This window comes from Mesoplodon bidens (genome assembly GCF_964165515.1).
Source record: "Mesoplodon bidens genome assembly, chromosome: 7".
Classification (NCBI taxonomy): Eukaryota; Metazoa; Chordata; class Mammalia; order Artiodactyla; family Ziphiidae; genus Mesoplodon; species Mesoplodon bidens.
This window is the reverse complement of record NC_138164.1, coordinates 105,455,364-105,479,163: the sequence shown is the minus strand read 5'-3', so window position 1 is coordinate 105,479,163 and position 23,800 is coordinate 105,455,364. Positions and strand designations below refer to the sequence as shown.

General features: G+C 41.2%; 1 protein-coding gene across 1 annotated transcript in view; it reads left to right on the top strand.

Moving 5' to 3' along the window:
• Positions 1–23,364, top strand: part of LOC308620841 (uncharacterized protein) — a gene marked incomplete at both ends in the record, with an annotated part of 52,884 nt that extends 29,520 nt beyond the window's left edge. Inside the window, 9 exon segments of the mRNA XM_081240730.1 lie at positions 8,392–8,628; positions 8,630–9,351; positions 9,450–9,457; positions 13,298–13,500; positions 15,141–15,204; positions 22,375–22,612; positions 22,615–22,836; positions 22,839–22,892; positions 22,895–23,364. Of these exon segments, the coding sequence (XP_081096856.1) occupies positions 8,392–8,628; positions 8,630–9,351; positions 9,450–9,457; positions 13,298–13,500; positions 15,141–15,204; positions 22,375–22,612; positions 22,615–22,836; positions 22,839–22,892; positions 22,895–23,364 (2,218 nt within the window).
• Positions 23,365–23,800: the final 436 nt, after the last annotated feature.

Here is a 23,800-nt window from a genome sequence, read left to right as displayed (position 1 = left end):
ACTAGAGTTATGTTTCTAAGTACATTGTTGTGATGTAATCTTAGGAAATATATATATATATATTTTTTTTTCGGTACGCGGGCCTCTCACTGTTGTGGCCTCTCCCGCTGCGGGGCACAGGCTCTGGACGCGCAGGCTCAGTGGCCATGGCTCACAGGCCCAGCCACTCTGCAGCATGTGGGATCCTCCCGCACCGGGGCACAAACCCGTGTGCCCTGCATCAGCAGGCGGACTCTCAACCACTACGCTGCCAGGGAAGCCCTTAGGAAATACCTTTGCAAACTTATAATGGGGGTAGAGAATCAAAAAGAATATGAAGAAGTTACTAGCATTGTGACCATTTCACAGATGAAGAAACAGAGGCTTGAAAGAGTTGAGTAGCTTGTTCAGGAGCACACAGGTAGCAGAGATGGGATTTGAAACCATATCTATTTGACTTGAACATCATTAAGCCATACCATCTGTAAAATAGTAACCTCTCTCCCTTAATTCCCACATCCATTAATAAACAATCCTGAATAGCATGTACTTGGAGATCTTTAGATGAAAACCTTATTTTGATGTTCATACTATTAACACATCTCCCTTCATAGTAATTAAGTATTTAGGCGTCTGCCTTCCCTGAGAGACTGCAAGCTCTTTGATGAGAAAGTCTATGTGTTATTCTCACTATAGTCTCAGTAGTCCAGTATTTGCACATACTGGACACTTAGTGTTTAGAGAAGGAAGAGAGAAAGGGAGGGGGGAAGGAAGGGGAGAGGGAGGGAGACACGTAAGTCAGAGAGTATCCACTGTGTTCCTCTCTTATGATGTCATGTAAAAGTGAGGGGCCCAGATTATGCTGTTGAAGTTGGGTATGCTTCAGATACATTCTACAAATTGTTTGTAGGTAATCATTCACAGCATCCTTATTCCTGGTTTGGGACCCTACAAAGGAAATATATATGATCAACCTGCCAGGGGAGGCAGAAGAAATTTTCAACAGATGCACTTGGTAGAATTTTGAAAGATTTGTGTTCAACCAAAACGCTGAACTTTTACCTGAATATGTGTGGAATTCAAGAAGTTCAGGTTTTAGCCTCAATTTCTATACTGTCATATATATTCAGAAGCAAATGCAAAATTTTCTAACAGCTTTAGCTTCTTCACCTGAACTATATTATTTTTGTTAGCATATTACTAGACCCTAATGAATGACCAATTTTATATTCATCGTTAATAATAAAAATGGTTTAACTATAATTTGTTGTACATTTACCAAGGCTTTATACGGAACCAGACATTTCTCTAAATGTTCAAAATTACCCTTCAAGATTGCATTTAGCAATAAGAGAATAGATGCTTAAAGAGAGTAAGTAACTTGCCCAAAGTCACACAATTAGTGAGAGCAAATCTGAAATCTGAACCCCTGATCTGTCTGCTCTTAAAGCCTGTACTCTGTGACCTTCTACTTTTTTGACTTCATGATATTCTTTTCAAGTTTAAAACCTAAACAAAGACCTTTTTTTTTTTTTTTTTTTTTTTGCAGTATGCGGGCCTCTCACTGCTGTGGCCTCTCCCGTTGCGGAGCACAGGCTCCAGACGCGCAGGCTCAGCGGCCATGGCTCACGGGCTCAGCCGCTCCGTGGCATGTGGGATCTTCCCAGACCAGGGCACGAACCCGTGTCCCCTGCATTGGCAGGCGGACTCTCAACCACTGCGCCACCAGGGAAGCCCCAAAGACTATTTTTTGACATCTGTTGTAGGCTGAAAATGCCTCCATTCCCCCCAGATAACAGCTCTTAATCCCTGGAACCTGTAAATGTTACCTTTTATGGCAAAATCTTTGCAGATGTGATTTTTAAAACTCTTGAGATTGGGAGATTCCCCTGGGTGGACCCTAAATGCAATCACACACATCACACAAAGAGAGATTCTATACAGCCATGGAGAAGGTGATGTGAGGAAGAACACAGAGAAAATGAAAGTGCTGCCTTTGAAGACTGGCGTGATGTGTCCACAGCCAAGAAATGCCAGCAGCTATAAGAAGCTGAAAACGGCAAGGAACCGATTCTCCCCTGGAGCTCTCTGTAGGGAGCGTACTCTGCTGACACCTTGCTTTAAGCTCAGAGACTCTGATTTTGGACTTCTAGCTTCCAAAACTATGATAGAATAATTTTTTGTTTTAAAACACTGAGTTTGTGGTACATTTGTCTCTTAGTATACATGGGGATTGGTTCCAGGAGCCCCTGAAGATACCAAAAACTGTGGTTGCACAAGTCCCTTGTGTAAAATGGGCGGTACTGTTGGCCCTCTGTATCTGCAGTTCCACATTTATGATGGCGACTGTAGCCTGTTACAGTTGCCTTAGGAAATTAATACAATGTCAAAACAACTAGATACAAAGGGAAAATGAAGTTATCCCTCCAGGTTTCCAGGCTTTGTGAGTGCCAGACTGATATTATCCAAGACAGATTTTTTTGTTTTGTTTGTTTTTGTTTTGTTTTAATTATCAAGTATCAGATCCTTTCTTACCAAAACCTGAAAATCAAAATACAAAAATTTGGTATTTTGGTACTTAAATCAGGATTTTGGTTCCATACTGACACACCTTCGATGTCTAAATATTAGACTGAGGAGCAATTGGACATGGATAGATACTGATATTTTGATATGTAAAGTCCTTGTTTAAATTTTTATTTTTGGTTTATTGTTACATAATTAAATCTACCCTTTAAAAAGAAACTTTGGGGAAAAAATGAACGCTACATTCAAAAAAGAAGACTCTAAAGATAGGGTGTCTATCTGCTTTCTTCCAAATTCTTATTCCAGTTACCAACAGAATATATACCTAGGAAGACCCCCACATCAGTATTTGAAACTAGTATGTGTGTCATCTACATTAAAACCTTGAAGGGCTTCCCTGGTGGCGCAGCGGTCGGGAGTCCGCCTGCCGATGCAGGGCACACGGGTTCGTGCCCCGGTCCGGGAAGATCCCACATGCTGCGGGGCGGCTGGGCCCGTGAGCCATGGCCGCTGAGCCTGCGCGTCCGGAGCCTATGCGTCCAGAGCCTGTGCTCCGCGAGGGGAGAGGCCACAACAGTGAGAGGCCCGCGTACCGCAGAAAGAAAAAAAACGTTGAAGAGGGCTTCCCTGGTGGTGCAGTGGTTGAGACAGGTTGGTGCCCCGGTCCGGGAAGATCCCACATGCCGCGGAGCGGCTGGGCCCATAAGCCATGGCCGCTGAGCCTGCGTGTCTGGAGCCTGCGCGTCCGGAGCCTGTGCTCCGCAACGGGAGAGGCCACAACAGTCAGAGGCCCGCATACCTCAAAAAAAAAAAAAAAAAAAAAAAACCTTGAAGAATTTATGCTAGTTAATATGTGGAAGAGATCAGACTTGAGGTCTCTCTTGAGAGAGAAACAGGTACTAGAGAAAGGCCCTGGGAGATCTTTACTTATGGTCCTCAAACGGCTGAGCAAGGTCTGGAACTGAGGACAGGTAAAAATTAGGGGGCTGATTTCTGGAGCTTTGCCTTGGACTCAGCTCTCAGTAATGAGGTGCCTTAGAGTTTACTTCTCCTTTGTAGGATTTCCATTAAGTACTTTTATTTATTTTTATTTTTTTATTTTTTACGTTACGCAGGCCTCTCACTGTTGTGGCCTCTCCCGTTGTGGAGCACAGGCTCCGGACGTGCAGGCTCAGTGGCCATGGCTCACAGGCCCAGCCGCTCCGCGGCATGTGGGATCTTCCCAGACCGGGGCACGAACCTGTGTCCCCTGCATTGGCAGGCGGACTCTCAACCACTGCGCCACCTGGGAAGCCGCCATTAAGTACTTTTAAATTAAAATTTTAACTTCAAATCATTGTAAATTCACATGTAGCTCTAAGGTAATAATACAGTAACAGCTGGTGTACCTTTTACTCAGTTTCCCCCAATGGTAGCATGTTTAAAAACTATAGTACAACATCACAACCAAGATATCCACATTGATACAGTCAAGATATAGTAAGCACTTTTTCTACACTGTTCCAGAAGAGATAGCTGAATAAACTACAATTCCACAAATATTTGGTACATACCTACATTTTCTGGTTCAGCCACTAAACTAAACCTCAGTGTGGTACATTGTTAGTTTAATGGACACCAATGGATCACATCTCCTTATTTCCATGTCCCTGTATAGTCCCCTACCACAGTGATTCTTTGCTTGGTCATGTGACTGACTTCGGTCAATGAAACATCAGCACATTTGACACAAGCAGGGGCCTGATGAGCATTTGTTGTTGGAGCTGGCTCTCTTGGAACCCTGAGATCACACTTAGAAGAGTCTAGGATGAAAGGCCATGTGGAGAGAGAATTTCAGCCATCCCAGCCAGTTCAGCCATCCTAGGTGAGACCTAAAACAAGTGAGGTCATCTCAGACCATCCAAACCATCATATAAATACAGCCATGTCAAGGATCCAAGTGTGACCAGCAGATGCACCAAGAAAAGCATGAGAAATGATAAATTGTTGGTGTTTTAAGTCAATAAGTTTGAAGTAGTTTGTTACACATCAATATATAACTGATATATTAGGTGTTAAAGAAATATTAAAAATATATTTATTCTTGCCTAAAAGCACAGGTTAAAGTCTAATGGGAAAACTCATAAAAATAAAATAAGAACAGTGAGATTCTGGGACTTTCCTGGTGGCACAGTAATTAAAAATCCACCTGCTAATGCAGGGGACACAGGTTCAAGCCCTGACCCAGGAAGATCCCACATGCTGTGGAGCAACTAAACCTGTGCGCCACAAATACTGAGACTGCGCTCTAGAGCCTCCGAGCCACAACTACTGAAACCCGAGTGCCACAATTACTGAGCCCACGTACCACAACTACTGAAACCCGCGCGCCTAGAGCCTGTGCTCCACAACAAGAGAGGTCATCGTAATGAGAAGCCCGGGCACTGCAACAAAGAGTAGCCCCCGCTCCCCAGAACTAGAGAAAGCCTGCGCGAATCAACGAAGGCCCAACACAGCCATAAACAAACAAACAAACAAACAAACAAACTTATATAAAAACAGTGAGATTCTTACTGTACTAGAAAAATATACAGATGCTGAGGGAGCATAGAAGAAGGAGCCCCATATTCATAAGAGGGACAGGTTTCCAGTGTAGGCAGGAAAATGTGCTTACCTTTATACATTGTGTATTTCCCTCTTCATATTAAATCACCTATTTTCTTCACCTTCCTTTCTGAAAATATATGAATGACAATAGTGAACTGGTCCAGGAGTCATCTGAAATACTTATTTAATCTTCCTTCCCAAATGAGAGTCTTACTTGGCGCCTGGCAGATGTTAGATATTCAATAACGTCAAATTACTTGCTGAACAGAGAAACATTTCTGTGCCTTATAAATAGTGATTTAATTTGGGCTTTATTATTAAAAAGAAATAAATGTAAAATATTTATCTCATGGGATGTAAAATTTTATTTTGGAAATATAACATTTTGTTGTATTAAGTTAAGAGAGAAAGATAGAAAGCAAGGATAGGAGAATGACTTTATTTCTTAACTGAGTGTTAAACTACTCTTGGTAACTTGTGCTGTTGGAAGCATATGAATAATTTATTATGCCGTTGGTTAGTTCTCCAAAATGTTAGAAATGGTGTTTCCATGTAGAGCAACTGCTCATCTGCATTTATTTTCAAACTTCTAAAGCTACTTTTCCATAAATTTTATTTTTATGTGGGATTCTGAAAACATTGTATATGCAATGAATTTCCATAATAAAACAATTATAGAAGAATGGTAAGTTTGCTCCTTAAAAGATTCCCTCTGTTTACTGCTCTTGATGTCATCCTTTTGACATCACAGGTGACAGGATTGCACTTGTGCTGCTTGGCCTGTCCATGCATTTCACATGCCTGAAGGAAACTGAGGAAGCAGTATGTATTTTACTATTCTGGACCTCTTATTTTTAATCACAACCAATGACTTTGATTGCTATATGTTTGGTCTTGAATGAACAGTGGGGGGTGATAACAGATAACAAAAGGAAACAACATAAAAATAATTGAGGAATAAATATGAAACATTCTATTTATTTTTTTCTAGTTATGTAACCTTTCTCTACTACTGGGAGTTTTAATCATCATCATTATCTAAATACTTTATTTCATTTTCTCTTATTTTTGAATTAGCAAATGTATTTTTTGATGAATATTTTACCATTTCTACCTTGTCATTAAAAAAACCCTTTTTGTTTAAAATGTGTCAAAGGTATAAGGATCAAAAACCAATCAACTTCACTGAAAGCATTTTCTAAAATTTCAAAAATAATCTTATGGCTTCAGGATCTCCAGAGCACAGGTATTTTCAGGACAGACATGACAAAACATACTGCAGAAACACCACCGCAACTGGTGTTTCCAAAGAAACCTTTGTTTAACTTCTTAAAATATAACTATGCTATAAATGTAGCTGATAGACTCTTTCTATCTATACTGAAGGTGTTCTAAGTACATAAACGTGTGATTCAGATCTTACTGTAGGGACATAGTCTGAATCTTGTGGCCTCACTGGGGACACTGATGGATGGTATTGAGTCAGTACAGTTTTTCCTTTCCTAGTAGTCAAATGATCGTCTTTTGGGGGTATTAAAATAATATCTTAAAATATTAGGTTACCTTTCTTTCAGTGTGTTTTCCTACCATGACTGCTGTTCCCTTATTTGTAAAAAAAAAAGGTCCCTATGATATAAGGAGAATAGCCACAATTATCTTATTTTACAATGAGGAGACTGAAGACACAGAGAAACTATAACAATGTAGGGACAGAGCTTGGAATCAACCCAGGTACTCAGTCAAGTTTGATAGTCTCAATATTATCATATTTATTAAAATTGTTAGTGTTTTTTTGTTATTTATAGAACAACTTAACAAAGTAAAATCATCTGTTATTTCCCCCCCAAATTAATGTAAGAATGAAATGCCATAAAAATGCCTTTTTATTTACCTGAGTTCATCATAAAGATCATTTGAAGACATAAATATGAGGACCATCAAAATGATCTCAGGGACTTCCCTGGTGGCATAGTGGTTAAGAATCTGCTTGTCAATGCAAGGGACACAGGTTCGAGCCCTGGTCTGGGAAGATCCCACATGCCACGGAGCAACTAAGCCCGTGCACCACAACTACTGAAGCCCACGTGCCTAGAGCCCGTGTTCCACAACAAGAGAAGCCACCACAATGAGAAGCACATGCAACGCAACAAAGAGTAGCCCCAGCTTACTGCAACCAGACAAAGCCTGCCCACAGCAACAAAGACCCAACACAGCCAAAAATGAATAAATAAAATAAAATAAATAAATTTATTTTAAAAAAAGTGATCTCAGAGTGAAAAAGTGAGGGAATGTTTTTCTTACCACTCATCAAAATATTCTATTATTTTTAATAAAATATAGTCATAAGTAGTTATAAAATGTGCAGGACTGGACACATGGTACATGGACTGTTAGATTAAAAATTGGGCAAAATAGGGAATCCATAAACAATCTTATCATAGAAGTGACTTTAATCAGTGGAGAAATCATTCAGTTAATTGTGTTGGGAGAGTTTGGAAAAACAAAACCAAAATAATCTCATACTTGTGCTTCATGCTGTCTATTGAAATGCTTCAGAAATTTTAAATGTAAATATAAAAATACAAGTGAATTAAAAGAGAATATTAAAAAGACTTTTGGATTGTGTAAAGAAATACTTTTCAGTATAATACCAAGGCCAGGAACCATAAATATCATAGAAAATTGAGTACCGAAAAATAAAAGAAATCCATGTAGAAAACCCAACATAAACAATATTGGTATTATTTAAATGATAAACTTGGGAAAGATTTAGCAAAAGGTATGAGGGAGAAAGTTATGATCCTTGATATGTTAAGAGCTCCTACAAATCAATAATAAACAACCTACTAAACAAATGGGTGAAAAAATATATAAGTAAATCAATAAAGTAAGTCCAAATAAAAAATAATGAAAAAGTATTTTTTTAATGTGTAACATTGTCAAAGAGTAAAGTTAAATAATTATGGGCAGTGTTGAATGGGATGGTAAGGTATATTGTCATAAAATCTTGAACTTGTGTAAACTAGTACCAATTTTTAGACAGCAGTTTGGCAACATCTGTGTGTTTATGTGTGCATACATGTGTGTGTGCAGAAAAATTTGCCACAAACTATCACATATAACTGAGAAACGGGATTCCCAATGTTTTTTAAAATAATTTTATAATTTCTTACATTGTTTAAAAAAGTTATCTTGACTATGGATAATTTTTGTCCAAAAACATGAGACTATATCGAAAACAAGTATGCTTCATAATATTAAAAATAGACAATCATTAATCCAAACTTCTGCAGTTTGAAGAGACTTCAAGACAAGGCCTGGAGGAAGGACCAATACAACAGTAACCAGATTTATCCTCTTGGGATTCTCAGATTCTCCCAAGCTCAAGATTGTTCTCTTTTCAGTGTTCTTGGGGACTTACCTCTTGACAGTGGCCTGGAACCTGGGTTTCATCATCCTGATTAGGATGGACTCCTACATACATACACCCATGTACTTCCTCCTCAGCAGCTTATCTTTACCCTTCTTAGATTTCTGCTGTTACTTCTACAGCACCCAAAATGCTCTCAGACTTCTTCCAGAAGCCTGAATTCATCTCCTTTATGGGATGCACCATGCAATACTTCTTTTTCGCTAGCCTGAGTCTGACTGAATGCTGCCTCCTGGCAGCCATGGCTTATGATCGCTATGTTGCTGTTTGTAATTCTCTGCTCTACACAGATATCATGTCCCCCACCCTCTGTGGGCAGGTGGTGGGTGGAGCCTATACAGTTGGATTCTTTGGCTCATTGATCCAACTGTGTGCTTTACTTCAGCTCAATTTCTGGGGACCAAATGGTATCAGTCACTTCTGTGACCTGCCTCAATTATTAGTCCTCTGCTGCTCTGAAACCTTTTTCCTACAAGTGATAAAGTTTGTGATAGGAGTGATTTTTGGTGTGACATCCATCTTAATCATCGTAATATCTTATGGTTATATCACTGCCACCATCCTGAAGATCAGCTCAGTTGAAGGCAGGACCAAGGCCTTCAACACCTGTGCTTCTTACCTGACAACAGTGACGTTTTCCTTTGGATCAGGACTCTTTGTCTGTATGCACCCCAGCACGGATAATTCTCTGGGCTATGACAAGATGGCATCAGTCTTCTATACAGTGGTGACCCCCATGTTGAATCCTTTGATTTACAGTCTAAGGAACAAGGAAATCAAAGATACCCTTAAGTGGTGTAAGAAGAAGAGAATGTTTTCCCATTGTCACAGTTAATTAAAGGTCTGGTAGATTAGTGACCCTGTTGACTGGAAGTTTCTAGACTGTGTAAGAGAAATGCATTTAACATTATTCCTGGTGCTCTGGCAGGATTTCAAGTGAGTCAACGCATCTAAATCCAGCACTGGCTCAGTGCCAGGCAAATCCTGTGGCTTCTTTGAGTCTTGACAGTTGACTCTCCTCTTTTACGCCAGCAATGACTTCACAAATTAATATATTAACCTTTATGTCAATATAACCTTCAGTTTCTCAGTGTTTGACCCTTACATACCCTTTCAGAATTTCAGACTGCAGGCTGGAGAGAATGGGACTAAACATAGGTCAGTAAATGATCTTTCTCATATACAACGTCACAAGTAGAACAACAACCACTTTGTCATAGACTTCAAACTCTCTGGGTGTCTAGGCAAATTCCAGTTGATGAAAACGGGGATGTGGAGAGAAGCATAACTTTAGACTTTGACATAACTTCCTTGCCATGGAAAATACCACAGAGAGTTTCATCTAGAGTTTGTTTTCTGAGTTTCTATTTTTAGAACCTAACACCAATAGGAGAATGAACAAGGGATTTCTATGATACTATCCTGACCTGGGAGAGCTAAAATACAAAGGAAAGAAGTGATCATTTGAAGTCTGAAATACATTGAAGAGAAAATACATTTCTGTTATTATGGCAGATTGAATAGCATAGATGCACCCACCACTGCAAAACTACTAAAGATGTTGGACAAAATATTTTTTAGAAAATATTTAAAAATACACTTCTGAGCAAACAAGAAAAGAAAAGGAAATCTCCAACCTCCAAATGTAAAGAAAAATCAGGAATCCTGAGAGTAAAGGCAGCTCTGAAGATGACTTTCACATTGGGGGGATCTGCTGAACTCTGGTAATATTTGGCCTGTATTGTGACAAGCACGTGAGGCTCGGGGAGAGGGAGACCAAACCCAAACTCTCGGGGGGAGGGTTTTTTTAAATTTTTTTTTAATTTATTTATTTATTTATTTATTTTTGGCTGTGTTGGATCTTGGTTTCTGTGCAAGGGCTTTCTCTAGTTGTGGCAAGCGGGGGGCACTCTTCATTGCGGTGTGCGGGCCTCTCACTATCGCGGCTTCTCTTGTTGCGGAGCACAGGCTCCAGACGCGCAGGCTCAGTAGTTGTGGCTCACGGGCTTAGTTGCTCCGCGGCATGTGGGATCTTCCCAGACCAGGGCTCGAACCCGTGTCACCTGCATTAGCAGGCAGATTCTCAACCACTGCGCTACCAGGGAAGCCCTCGGGGAGAGTTTGATAGGAGACCCAGACATACATATGAGAGATCAGTGGACTAGACTTTCATATGAAAGGAAATTAAGGAAAAAATATGTCCTATCTCACAAAAAAGAAATCTCAACTCTCTCAGGCTTCGTGCTGGGTATGGGGAAAAGTAAACTGAAAATTTGTAACCACGCACCCTCATGGAGGTTTGTGGTCTGAATTCACACAACCTCTGCAGATAAAGGAATCTTAGGTGAGGATTAATTTTAAAACAGCCCCAGGTTGGTAGTACCCTCAAGTACCAATCAAAAGCAAATGCAAATCCTTAAAAGAAACTCTTAAACCCAAGCTGAAATAATTCCCCCATATAACTTTCTGAAGAAAATCAAGTTGTACAAATCTTAAAGTACACAAGGAAACAAGACCTGATGGATGAAAGCTAGAAAGACCTGTCATGTCAAACCTATAAAGACATCAGGAATGGCAATTGTCTTAATAAAAATAAAAATTAGATATGACTGACATGGTCAAAGTTAAGAAGGGGAATTGAAAATATCTTTAAAGACCAGGACAATGATGGATTTCTGCATCTGGAGGTGTGGTGAATTATATACTATATCTGAATGATCTAGTAACTGAAACACCTGAAATGTTAAATTTGAAATAAAGTCATCTTTTAAATGAACTTTCAATTTACTTAATGAAAAGGAGTAATAAGCTAAACCCTCAAAAGTAGTGAAACCAGGAACCCAGGAGAGTAAACAAGTGCTAAAAATGGCTATCTGTTGGAGAGTCTTGCTAAAGGCTAGAGCCCCTGACTTCTTCTATGTGGACTGCATGGGTGGTGAAGGCTCAGAAGACAAGACTTAGGACTTGCCCCAGGTGAACTGGAAGGCTATAACCTCAGTATAAATTAGCAAGAATTCCCACAGATTATGTTCAAGAACAAAAAGAGCAGTTCATCGTAAAAAATAAAATAAAAGCACAAACGTATATTTAGAGTCAAACCCCCATAACTGAGAACTGGCAGGGGAAAAACGGTCCCTATAAACAGACCTGAAAAATCTCAAGGTATTGGCATTATTGGTAAAGAGGATAAGGCAGTGAGGACTAGCTATGGTGAAACACAGATTAAATCTCCCTCAAAAGAGATACTCCCTTGGGCTTCCCTGGTGGCGCCATGGTTGAGAGTCCGCCTGCTGATGCAGGGGACGCGGGTTCGTGCCCTGGTCCGGGAGGATCCTGCATGCCGCAGGGCGGCTGGGCCCATGAGCCACGGCCGCTGAGCCTGTGCGTCTGGAGCCTGTGCTCCGCAACGGGAGAGGCCGCAACGGGAGAGGCCACAACAGTGAGAGGCCCGCGTACCGCAAAAAAAAAAAAAAAAAAAAAAAAAAAGAGAGAGACTCCTTCCTCAAAGGGAGAAACACTAAAAATAGGTCAGAGACCTGGTGAGTCAGAGCACTAAAAACTGTAGAACCAAAAGGAAGAAGGTTGCCATTTGCCACAATGTGGATGGAACATAGAGGCATAGGCTGAGCCAATAAACTGGACAGAGGAAGACGAATACATATGATCTCACATGTATGTGGAAGATAAACAAACAAACAGTCTCATAGACACAGAGAACAGATTGGTGGTTGCCTGAGGCAGGGAGTAGGGAGAAGGCAAGTGGGTAAAGAGAATCAAAAAGTACAAACTTCCAGTTATAAAATAAATAAGTCATGGGGACATAATGTACAGCATGGAGACTCTATGTGCCATACTGTGTATTGAAAATATTGTTAAGAGAATAAATCTTAAAAGTTCTCATCACAAGAAAAATAATCTGTAGCTATGTGACGATGGATGTTAACTAGATATTGTGGTGAGCACCTCACAATGTACACAAATATTGAATCATTATGTTGTACCGCTGAAACTAATATAATGTTGTATGTCAATTATATCTCAAAAAAAAAAAAGCAAAAGGAAGAGGGTTGGTATATCCATGCAGTGGAATATTATTGGGCCATAAAAAGGAATGAGGTGCTGACATGTGCTACAATATGGCTGAACCTTGAAAACATCATGCCAAGTGAAAGAACCAGTCACAAAGGACCACATGTTGTATGATTCCATTTTAATGAAATCTTCAGAATAAGCAGATCTATACAGGCAGAAAGATTAGTGACTGCATAAGGATAAGGGGGTGGGGAGGAAAGGGGAGTGGCTGCTAGTGAATATGGGTAAAAATATTTAATGAAAATATTCTAAAATTAGATTGTGGTAATCATTGAAAAACCCTGTGAATATACTGAAAGTCACTGAACTGCACACTTTAAAAGGCTGAATTTTATAATACATGAAGTATACCTCAGTAAAGCTGTATTTTTTGTTTTGTTTTGTTTTTTAGAGAAAGAGGCTGGAAAGTGCATAGGACAAAAGGCAAAGTTCTTGGGAAGGCACAATTTCTGTGGTGGGTATTCCTTAAATATTTGGTAATGGAAGAGGAAGAGGAAGTGAGCAGGGAAATTAAAGGTCCTAAGAAAAATTTTAAAATCAAGCAAAACACTAACCCATCTCTGTTCCTGAGTAAAGTGACTATACAAAAGAAATTGTTCTTCTCTATACCAACAGAAGAAGACACACTTAAACTAAGAAACCCAGTTTAACGTTCAAGCCCCATTCCCTGTTTGATCCTCATAGAACCCTGCACAGTCTCAGACCTCAGGCCCTGGTAGAAACATGATTGATCAATACTTCCAGGATCTAGCAAGTCCCCCACCTGTTGTGCTGTGGCGTGGTCCAGATAGATTGTTCACCAACAAGACATATACCGAACAACTCAATGTTCTTGGGACAGTGTTACCGAACTCAGGTCCAGCCGCTTGCTGCTCAAAAATCAACACGTGAGGGCTTCCCTGGTGGCGCAGTGGCTGAGAGTCCGCCTGCCGATGCAGGGGACACGGGTTCGTGCCCCAGTCCGGGAGGATCCCACATGCCGTGGAGCGGCTGGGCCCGTGAGCCATGCCGCTGAGCCTGCGCGTCCGGAGCCTGTGCTCCGCAACGGGAGAGGCCACAACAGTGAGAGGCCCACGTAACGCGAAAAAAAAAAAAATCAATACGTGAGAGAGAGACAAATATTGGTAGAAGGGAAAGTTGCTTTTAATCAGAATACCTGCAAACCTGCAATCTGGGGGGATGGTGGACTCCGTGTCCCCCAAAACCCATCTCCAAAGATTCTGCTTGGCCATGAAAGTTTTTAAAGGGAAAAAGGGAAGCAATCTCAGTTAATCATTGAGATATGGGGTCAAAGTCATCTGCATACCCCGCTGTGTGTAGGCTTGTGTGCAGGCTTGCTGACTTCTTGTGATTTTTCTTTAGATGCTATCTTTTTCACGCAGCCTGTGAAAGGGGAAGTTAGGGAAGAGATCTGGTCATCTGTTAATTACTTATTCTTCATTTCTACTTCTTTGATCTACAGAAAGAACCAACAGATTAGGCAAGGTATTGTGTGGCCAAAATATGTGAAATATGTGTGAGGGTTGGAGATGAGTAGAGCATGGGGGTGCCTGCTTTAAGGTTAGTGACAAGACAACAGGGTCTCCTGCAGAGAGTTCTTTCCTGTGAAAAACTGCTTACAACAGAACTGAGACAAATGAAAGAGCAGGAGGGCGTAGGGAACCTTTTTGGTCAGAAGTAGAAATGAAGAGATTCACCATAGGTTTCCTTGAAATAGCCATTTCTCTTTATGCATTTAAAATATGGCTTGACTTGTTTAGTTTAGTTACATATAGATTGTCAAGAATGTATTACATAGCCATGAAGATGACCAAATTAACCAATGAATTTGAAGAGGCAAGTAAAATGGAACAAAGTCTTATATACGTATGATATATCGGTTATGAGACACCAAAATGTGATCTCCTGTTAGACGTTCATTAACCAGTAGAGGGAGATCCATCAGAAGACTCTACTGTAACTGAAGAGTTAACACAAGACTAGGAGAGCAGTGGACGGATTTGACTAGTGACAGTGATGATACTGACTTCAGTGTAACTGTTTACAGGTTGTATCCACAAACATTTGGTCTTGATGACAGCTTGGCTTTGAGACCCTCATCTTATAGATGAGGAAGCAGAACCTCAGCTCACATTTGTAAAGGTGGCCTAGCAAACGAGCAGCAGATGAGGGACAAGGCATGCACGTGCAACTACGTCATCCAAGGGGACAGAATATTAACACTTCCCCCACCGTGGTCCAGACAGGATACTCTTTTCTCCCAGTAGTTGCCATTTTAGCTGGAATTATTCCTTCAAATATCTTGGCATGGCTGTCTGAGAAAGGCTAAATGCATTCACCTCTGCTTTGTGCCTAGGACACATGAATACTTATCTTCAGTACTTCTCTTCACCCCAAGGGTTCACAACCTTTTAGTCCCTTATAACTGTGGATTAAGATAAGAAGATTCTCACTGTAAGAAAACTCCTCCTTGAACTAAACAACAAGCTCTTTCCAAGTAACTTCAACCTGGTTTCATCTGCAAAAGGGACGTGAAAATATCCTCCCTCCCAACTTCTAAAGAAGCAAGATGTGACACTCTCCTTGAAGAGGTGAGTAGAGCTAAAAAACCCCATTATCTTCTCTTATCCTGCTCAGGAGGAAGACAGTAAGCAGAGAACCCAGCCACACTGTGCTCAGAATTCTGACCTACAGAATTGTGAGATAATATATGCCTATTGTTTGTTTGTTTGTTTTTAAGGTTGGCATTCTTTATTTTTTTTTATTTATTTATTTTTGGCTGCGTTGTGTCTTCATTGTGGTGCACGGGCTTCTCATTGTGGTGGCTTCTTTTGTTGCAAAGCATGGACTCTAGGCACGCTGGCTTCAGTAGTTGTGGCTCGTGGGCTCTAGAGCGCAGGCTCAGTAGTTGTGGCACAGGGGTTTAGTTGCTCTGCGGCATGTGGGATCTTCCTGGACGAAGGCTCAAACCCGTGTCCCCTGCATTGGCAGGCAGATTCTTAACCACTGTGCCACCAGGGAAGCCCATGCCTATTGTTTTAAGCTGCCAAATTTGTGTCAATTCATTATGCAACAATGGGAAATTAATATCCTCATTTACATTTTAGTTTGCTTCTCTGTAAAACTACCCCCCTCTGAACTTTGCAGTTGATACCCTGCTGAAGTTTTAAAAGTTCCTGTATAGAAATATTGTCCTATTCAATTCAGGAAACAGTCACCGAGCATCTACTTGATGCCGAGCACTGGAATACAAAGATGAATAAGACGTTGAAGCCCTAAAAGACCTCAAAGAGAAATAATACAAGTAGACAAATAACTATTGTCTGAGTCAGAAAGTAATAGATGCCATGAGAGAGTAACAAGTACAAGCTATGAGAGTTTAGAACAGGGAGAATTCACATCCAGTTGAGGGTGTCAAGAAAGGTTATCTTGGGCTGGCTGTGGGGAATATGATAGGGAGACAACAGAAGTCTCAGGAAGGATTTTTTGCAGCAGTGAATTTCTTTGTGGGGTTGTAGACCTCATTTAAATAGTTGATCTCATCAGCAACCTAAGTCTGGGAATAGTACAGGGAAAAAGAAGAAAATCATGAGGGGTCGTAGTAGGAATAACTTAGAGCCAGTAGACTCATGAACCTGGGAGGGTTTGAGGAACAAAAAGTCACCAAGAATAGGTTCACTGACAGTTGCACAGTAGGAAAAGAAGAAGTTTTGATAAAGGGAAATTTTAGGGTTTGAGATTTTAAAATTCAGCAGTCTCCCATTATGGTGAGGTCTGGGATGGGGCTGCCACATTGTGTTACGGGGGTAGCATAGAGGTTGAAGTTGGTGGAGGTATAGAGGTCAAGACAGTGTACAGCTAGGGAATTTCAAGGCGTCAAGCTTGAAACCATCTGATTTATCTTTCCGGTTGCCCTTAATCATAGGGAGCTAAATAAATGTTGACTTGAGGAGCATACAGAAGAATGAAAGAATCAGAGGGAGGTGAAGTCAATCCAGAAATATTTCCAGCATTACTGAGTTCAAAATTTGGTCTTGAGGAGAGGCCACAAATGGGTGAGTAATCGGCTCTTTCTTGCCATTCCTAGCCATGTGTGGTTGCTCTTAAGCTGACTGCCCAAGCACATTGGTGATCAACTTGAGAAGAGTGACGTGTTGAGACCTCAATCAGAGATATAATAGAGGCAGTGCACAGAGGGAACCTGTTGGGTTTTCCCTCTACCTTTCTATCTGCCACGTCTGATAGAGAGAATTTCAAGACCATTTTCAGCTCATTAATGATTCAGTAAAATAAACAGATACTTGACACCCGACAGCTGCTCTCTCTTCTCTTCCTCTCTTGCCTCTCCAAGACATCAACATCCATGTAGACTAAAATGTTCCTTATTCATCTGGCTTTTTATGGCCTCATAGACAAGGCCTTTCCCACCATCTGGGATCCAGCTGGATAGCGCTCTCCAGCGAACATTTATCAACCCGACTGCCTGTATCCAATCACAGCTGCCTTTGCTCCTTGAAATTCAGCCCACTGAAATATGCTACTTTTAAGATCAAGCAAATTCAGAGTGGTTGTACATTTCCCAAGCAACATCAGCTCTGGGTCATTTTAAGGTCTATTTTAAGGGACAACTCAGCTTTGCAATACACAGTTAATTGGATGCATGATTCCTACTGGCTCCATGCTTGTCTATGTTCTGTGTCCCAGAAAGTCTTCTTTAGGAACGTCTGGGGGTGGGCTTTCTCAGCAGGGGCTACCACAGCAATGCGGCTTCCCAGAAGAGCCTCAACCCTTCCCATCACTCCAAACAGCACTGAAGGATCAGAGTCTCTTAAAGAATGGACAGCAGACACTGTGTGTGAAGGGTGACATCTGCCTGACACGTGTGGTGGAGCAACTATTTTCTAGGTTTTACAATGCTGGTTTATAGATCTATTCTAAGACTGAGAATGGATTTCAGAGAATACCTTCTCCATTTACCCTGGACCCAGAAAAGTAAATAAATGTCTATGTAATTTTCGGTGAGCTAAAACAACTACTGGCAAAGGCAGACGAGAGCAGCTTTAAGCAAAAGCGTAACGTCCTATAATTTTGTGCTCTGGGCCGCCTCCTCCCTTTTTAAGCCCCTCCCTTCCTGATTCTGGGTTCCCTGAATGTTCTCATCCAACCTTCCTTCATCTCTCATGATTGGAGGCACAAGCTTAAATTGTGGCTTCTGCCAATGATTGGCTGTGATCTGTGAGCAGCCATGATTGAGAACTACTGCAGCAGAGTATCCATCTCCAAGGCCTTTCCTTCAGTCTCCAGATCTGTTCCAATTTCCCTAATCTTGAGAATTCTTTCCCCTGACATTGCCAGCCATGATACCAGCTTTCCCATTTCCTTCTCTTCTTTTACTGCTAAACTGGGATCTCATTTTTTTCTGCACCTGGCTTTACTCAAACCCTCTCTGATTCCCCACTCCAGATATTCCATCTGAGATTGATGGGCTCCTATTGAAACTGTGCTGGGCAGATCCCCACTTCCTTCTTGCCACATCCAATGGCTTTTAATTCATATTTTTCTATCTTTGATTTCCATGCCGGGTTCACCAAGCGTCACTGGGTGGTAAGGGCTTTGAGGATCAGGATAAGAGACTTGGATGTCATCAGGCTATTCATGAACAACACTAATGAATATTCTTGAGCAAGGAAAGACACAGTTGGGCCTGTGTTTAGGGAGGTCTTCCTGCGGGTTAAGGAGGAAAGATTGAATTGGAAAGAGTCTGAAGGCAAAAAGAAAGCAGTTGGAAGACTTTGGCAGATTATGACCAATCAGGTTAAAACTACCTGACAAGAAGGGACTGGGATGGAGATGCCACAAAAGGCGGACTTTATTCTATTGAGGATATTCTTAGTCTGCAAATATCAAAGAAAGAGAGTCCTTTCTGAAATTTTGCCTTGGGAAGAAAGGAAGGAGATAGGCAGGAATTTTAAAAAATACCACAGTCTTCTAGTAATTCCATCCTTACACCCTTCACTCTGCAGCAAGGAGTAAGAAACTAGAGGGTTTTTTGGGTTTTATTCACATATTTTTTTAATCTAGAGAAGATTAATTACATACAAACTACTGCCTTGACCATGGTGACCCTTTCCCCAATGTCAAGCCTTAGAGAGATCCTAAGAATGTCGGCCTAAGGCCAAGAGCTGGGAATCTGGGGAAGGGGTATAAGTTTTTTAGCTTCACGGTAAGAAATCATGACCCTGATAGAAGAGAAGTGGATGGGGTTTGGGAGTGGAGCAGGAAAGAGGCAGAAGCTTTTTCTCATCTGGCTGCAGCTTGAAGAGCTGCCAACATGAACAGGGTGTGGCTGCCATCTTTCACAAATCCTCGAAAGAGGCCTCAGAGTCCTGTGGGTTTGCACAATACCCACTTCCTTCTGTTCCTTGCATGCCCTTTCACCAGACACACAAATAGATTTCAAGTCTTTTCAAGTTGGAGATTTGATACATCATAAACAAAACATGGACATGAAGGAAATCTGGCCTTAGTCAAACACCAAAAGTTATTTTTCTTTTAAACTCCTGACACATAGTTTTTTATTTTTTTTGAAAAATGAGGCCCATCAAGTGATTTTTTTCCCCATTGCCATCTGTTTTTCATGTCCTTATGGAGGTGGGCGACGTCGGGTATAGAGGACTGAACATGGACTTTGGATTCTGGAAGACCTTAGGACAAATGCCAGCTTTATCACAACCTCTCTGCATGACCTTTGGCAAGCACTTCTCCAAAATTCCTTTTTCTCACCTGAAAATGCGTTTAAGAATGCTTTCCATTGGGAGCTACTGTGAGGCTGTTATGAAATAAAGGATACAAAAGGCCCAATCTATACAGCCAAGAATAGTAGTACCTGTCAGCCTTCTTTCTTCTTTCTCCTCCTTGTACAAAATCATGGAATCTTAGAATTTTGAAGAACCCATTAGGTCAACTAATTCAGTCTCTCTGTCTCTCTGTCAGATAGCCTATTTATTTTACTTTCTTCCAGTTTTATTGAGATACAAATGACATAACATTGTATCCGTTTAAGGTGTACAATGTAACAATTTGGTCCAGGTATATACTGTGAAATGATTACCACATAGGTTTATGTAGTTAAGATACATCACCTCACGTAGTTACAATGTTTTTTCTTGTGAGGAGAACTTTTAAGATCAACTCTCTTAGCAACTTTTAAATATATGATGCACTATTGTTAACTATAGTCATCATGCTGTACATTACATCTCCAGAACTTATTTCTCTTATAACTGGAAGTTTGTTTTGGTCACCTTCACCCATTGCCTCTGGCAACCACCAATCTGTTCTCTGTTTCTATGACTTTGTTTGTTTGTTTGTTTTTAGATTCCACATATAAGTGAGATCATCACTGTCAACTGTACTGTCTTCTCCTCCCTTACTTCCAGTGATGGAGACTTTACTCCTTTCCAGAACACCCATTCTACCTTTGGACTGTCCTATTGTTGTTTCCTTATAATTTCTCTGTCTCTGTCTCTTTCGCTCTCTCAATTTTACCCATTCAGTCCTAGCTCCAACCCTTGGAGTCATTCAGAAGACTTTTTTTTTTTTTTTGTGGTACACGGGTCTCTCACTGTTGTGGCCTCTCCCGTTGCAGAGCACAGGCTCCGGACGTGCAGGCTCAGCGGCCATGGCTCACGGGCCCAGCCGCTCCGCGGCACGTGGGATCTTCCCGGACCGGGGCTCGAACCCGTGTCCCCTGCATCGGCAGGTGGACTCTCAACCACTGTGCCACCAGGGAAGCCCTAAACCTACCTATTTTAATTCAAATCATCATCAGCTTTCTTCCTGGCCTTTGAAGCAACTTTCTATTCTTGCAACTTTCCAGTCTTCCTTCTCAGCCTTCTTTCACTCTGATCCATCTTTTACACTGTTTCTGCACTGCTCTCAGTTATATTGTTAAACACGTACTTGACAGCTAGTTCCTTGCTTACGAAAAAAGTAAAATTTAAAAAACAAACAAAAATAAAATGTTCATGTTTTCCCTTTGGCCATAGGGGAAAGGTCAAACTCCTTAGCATGATATTTATTCAACAAATATGTATTGAGCATCTACTATGTGCTAACCACTGGTCTAGGTGCTTGTGATACTTCAGTGAACAAAAGAGACAAAAATGCCTAAAAATCTTGGTCTTCATTGAGTTTACATTCCTGATGAGGGAGAGAGACAATAATCAACAAACCAATGAATTATATGCAATAGTAGGAGGTGATAAGTCCTATCAAAAGAAGAGGGCAGGGCAAAGGGGATGGAAGTCCAGAAGTGGAGAGAAGGTTGAAATTAAATATGAATATGTAAACACATATATGCAATTATATATATATATATATATATATATAGTATGTGCAATTTTATATATAGTAAATGCAATTACATATATGAAACATTTCAACAAATGTCCTCACCATCTTTGCTTTTGAAGATCTTTCACAATTTGTTCAGCCCCTGCTGTCTCTCAAAAGTAGCCTTATATTATCGTCCCTTGATTCTATTCAGCCTGTACTCCTGCCATGCTAATGTTTTTAAGGTTCCTCAAACACTACGGTCTCCTGTGCTTTTAAAAATGCTTTTCCCATTTTTAATATAAAGCTCTTGAGCCAACCACCTGTCAGCTGCTCACACACACAATTTTCATTCTGGTAACCCCTTCCTCATTGTTGGAATCCTCCTCAAACACATCTCCTCTCAGAAGCTATGTCCAGGACCCAGGGCACTGTACAAATACTACTCTTCAAGCAACTGTCACACTGTGCTGTGATTTGTCTGTTTCCTGACTATCCTAAGCAGTATGTTGAATATTTTCAACTTAATAGTAATGTTTTATTACTTCGTACATCATCCACATTTCTCTATCAAACACATGGGGCAAGATCAGTTGATAATATTTGTGCAAAATGAGCATAAGCGTTTCACAGTGTTGAACTTTTGTTTCCTTATCCCTTTCTTTAATCTCTAAAGGGGATGCCAGTTTTTCAGATCTCTAAGTGCTTCATTCCTCTGCTTTAAGGAAAAAGAACACCTTGACCCCATAAAACCTGGTCAGAACAGACTATGATGATAAGAAACACAAAATTGACTCTCTAGGCATTTCTTCTCGAAAAAGAAAAAAAATGTAGTATAAATCTGAGTGGCTCATTAATCCAATCACAATGCTTGGATCAACTGGGAAAAAAAGTGGGGGTAGTTAGTCCAAGTGCTATTAATAACCTCCTTTGATAAAGTCGTGACATTGACAGTGAAGGTGATGATCCAGATAATGCAAAATTGCCAGTCTCTTCTGGGACCTGTCACTTTTTTTTTTTTTTTTTCCCTTCGGTATGTGGGCCTCTCACTGTTGTGGCCTCTCCCATTGCGGAGCACAGGCTCCGGACGTGCAGGCTCAGCGGCCATGGCTCACGGGCCCAGCCGGTCCGCGGCATGTGGGATCTTCCTGGACTGGGGCACGAACCCGTGTCCCCTGCATCGGCAGGCGGACTCTCAACCACTGTACCACCAGGGAAGCCCTAGGACCTGTCACTTTTGCATAAACAAATGAATCAGATCAGGGTGACAACAATCTCTTTGAAAGACCCAATAAATGCTGTAGAGGGGATTTCTGCATTGGATGGAGGTAGGACATTTGCCTTCCACTGTCTCTTCTGGCTCTGGGACGTCTATGTTTCCATGACAGAACAAAATGGTTTCTTCCCCTGGATTTTCATTGTCCCAGGAATCTCATTTTGGGGCTCTGAAGGCAGCAGAGAGAAGAGAGATGGCCCTGGGAAGGAATATCAGCATGATGACCAGTTTCATCCTTTTGGGATTTTCAGAGCATCCAGAGCGGCAGGTTACCCTCTTTGTACTGTTTCTGGGGATCTACTTCATGACTCTGGCTTGGAACCTGGGCCTTATTGTCTTGATTGCCATGGAGTCACACCTCCACTTCCCCATGTATTTCTTCCTTTGTAACTGTCCTTCACTGATATTCCATACACCTCCTCTATAGCCCTTAAGATGCTCTGTGACTTCTTCAAGGAGCAGAAGACCATCTCCTTTGTGGGCTGTGATGCTCAATTTTTCTTCTTCATTGGCATGGTAAGCACAGAGTGCTGTCTCCTGGCAGCCATGGCATATGACTGGTACGCTGCCATCTCCAACCCTCTGCTCTACACAGCTTTCATGACACCCACCATCTAATGGGGATGGCCATTACAGCGCACGCTGGAGGATTCCTCCCTGGATTGGTCCAGACCGGCTCCATTTCTGTGGGCCACGAATCATTAACCACTTTTTCTGTGACCTGCCACCGCTGCTGGTCTTGCCTTGTTCTAGTACCTTCCTCAGCAAGGTAGTGAACTTTCTTGTTGTGTGTACAGTTGGTGGGACTTCAGCTCTTGTTGTCCTGGTTTCCTATGGCTACATCATTGCTGCTGTCATGAAGATCCATTCAACCCAAGGGCCAACAAAGGCTTTCAACACCTGTTGCTTTCACCTGACCACAGTGATTCTCTTCTATGGCTCTGGTCTCTTCTCATATCTCCATTCTAGTGCTGGTTACTCATTAGACCAAGATAAGGTGGTGTCCATGCTCTATGGAGCTGTGATTCCCATGCTGAGCCCCATCATATATAGTCTGAGAAACAAGGAGATCAAAGATGCATTGAAAAAGCTCAAGGAGAGAAAGAAGCAGATGTCCTCTCTGTGTCTTATAGTTCCTTGAGTTTAAAAGAAAAAACAAACAAAAAAACCTTAAGTTTTGCTATATGCAATCATAATAATAAGTGGCCCACTTAGTAGTAGTAATAATAGGAATCTGAATAATAAATTAAAGAAGCTCTTTCAAATAAGATCCCCCACCTACATGTCTACTGCATAATTAGGCTCTACAAAGGTTTGTTTCTTCCTTTTACTTTTCTTGTCATAGACTGGTAGGGTTTCAATTTTGATCACTTGCAATAGAAAATAAATATGCTTTGCTATGATATTCCTTAGCTTTATGGCCTCAGGTGCTGTGTCCAGGATGCCTTAGAGCCAGCTGGGGCATGGCCTAGGACCATGAGCATTGATTAGAGACCTGTTTACAAAACACCACTCATACCAGTCCATTCACTATTTGGGACAAATTTTTTGTTCCCTTTGCCTTGGATACCTACCTA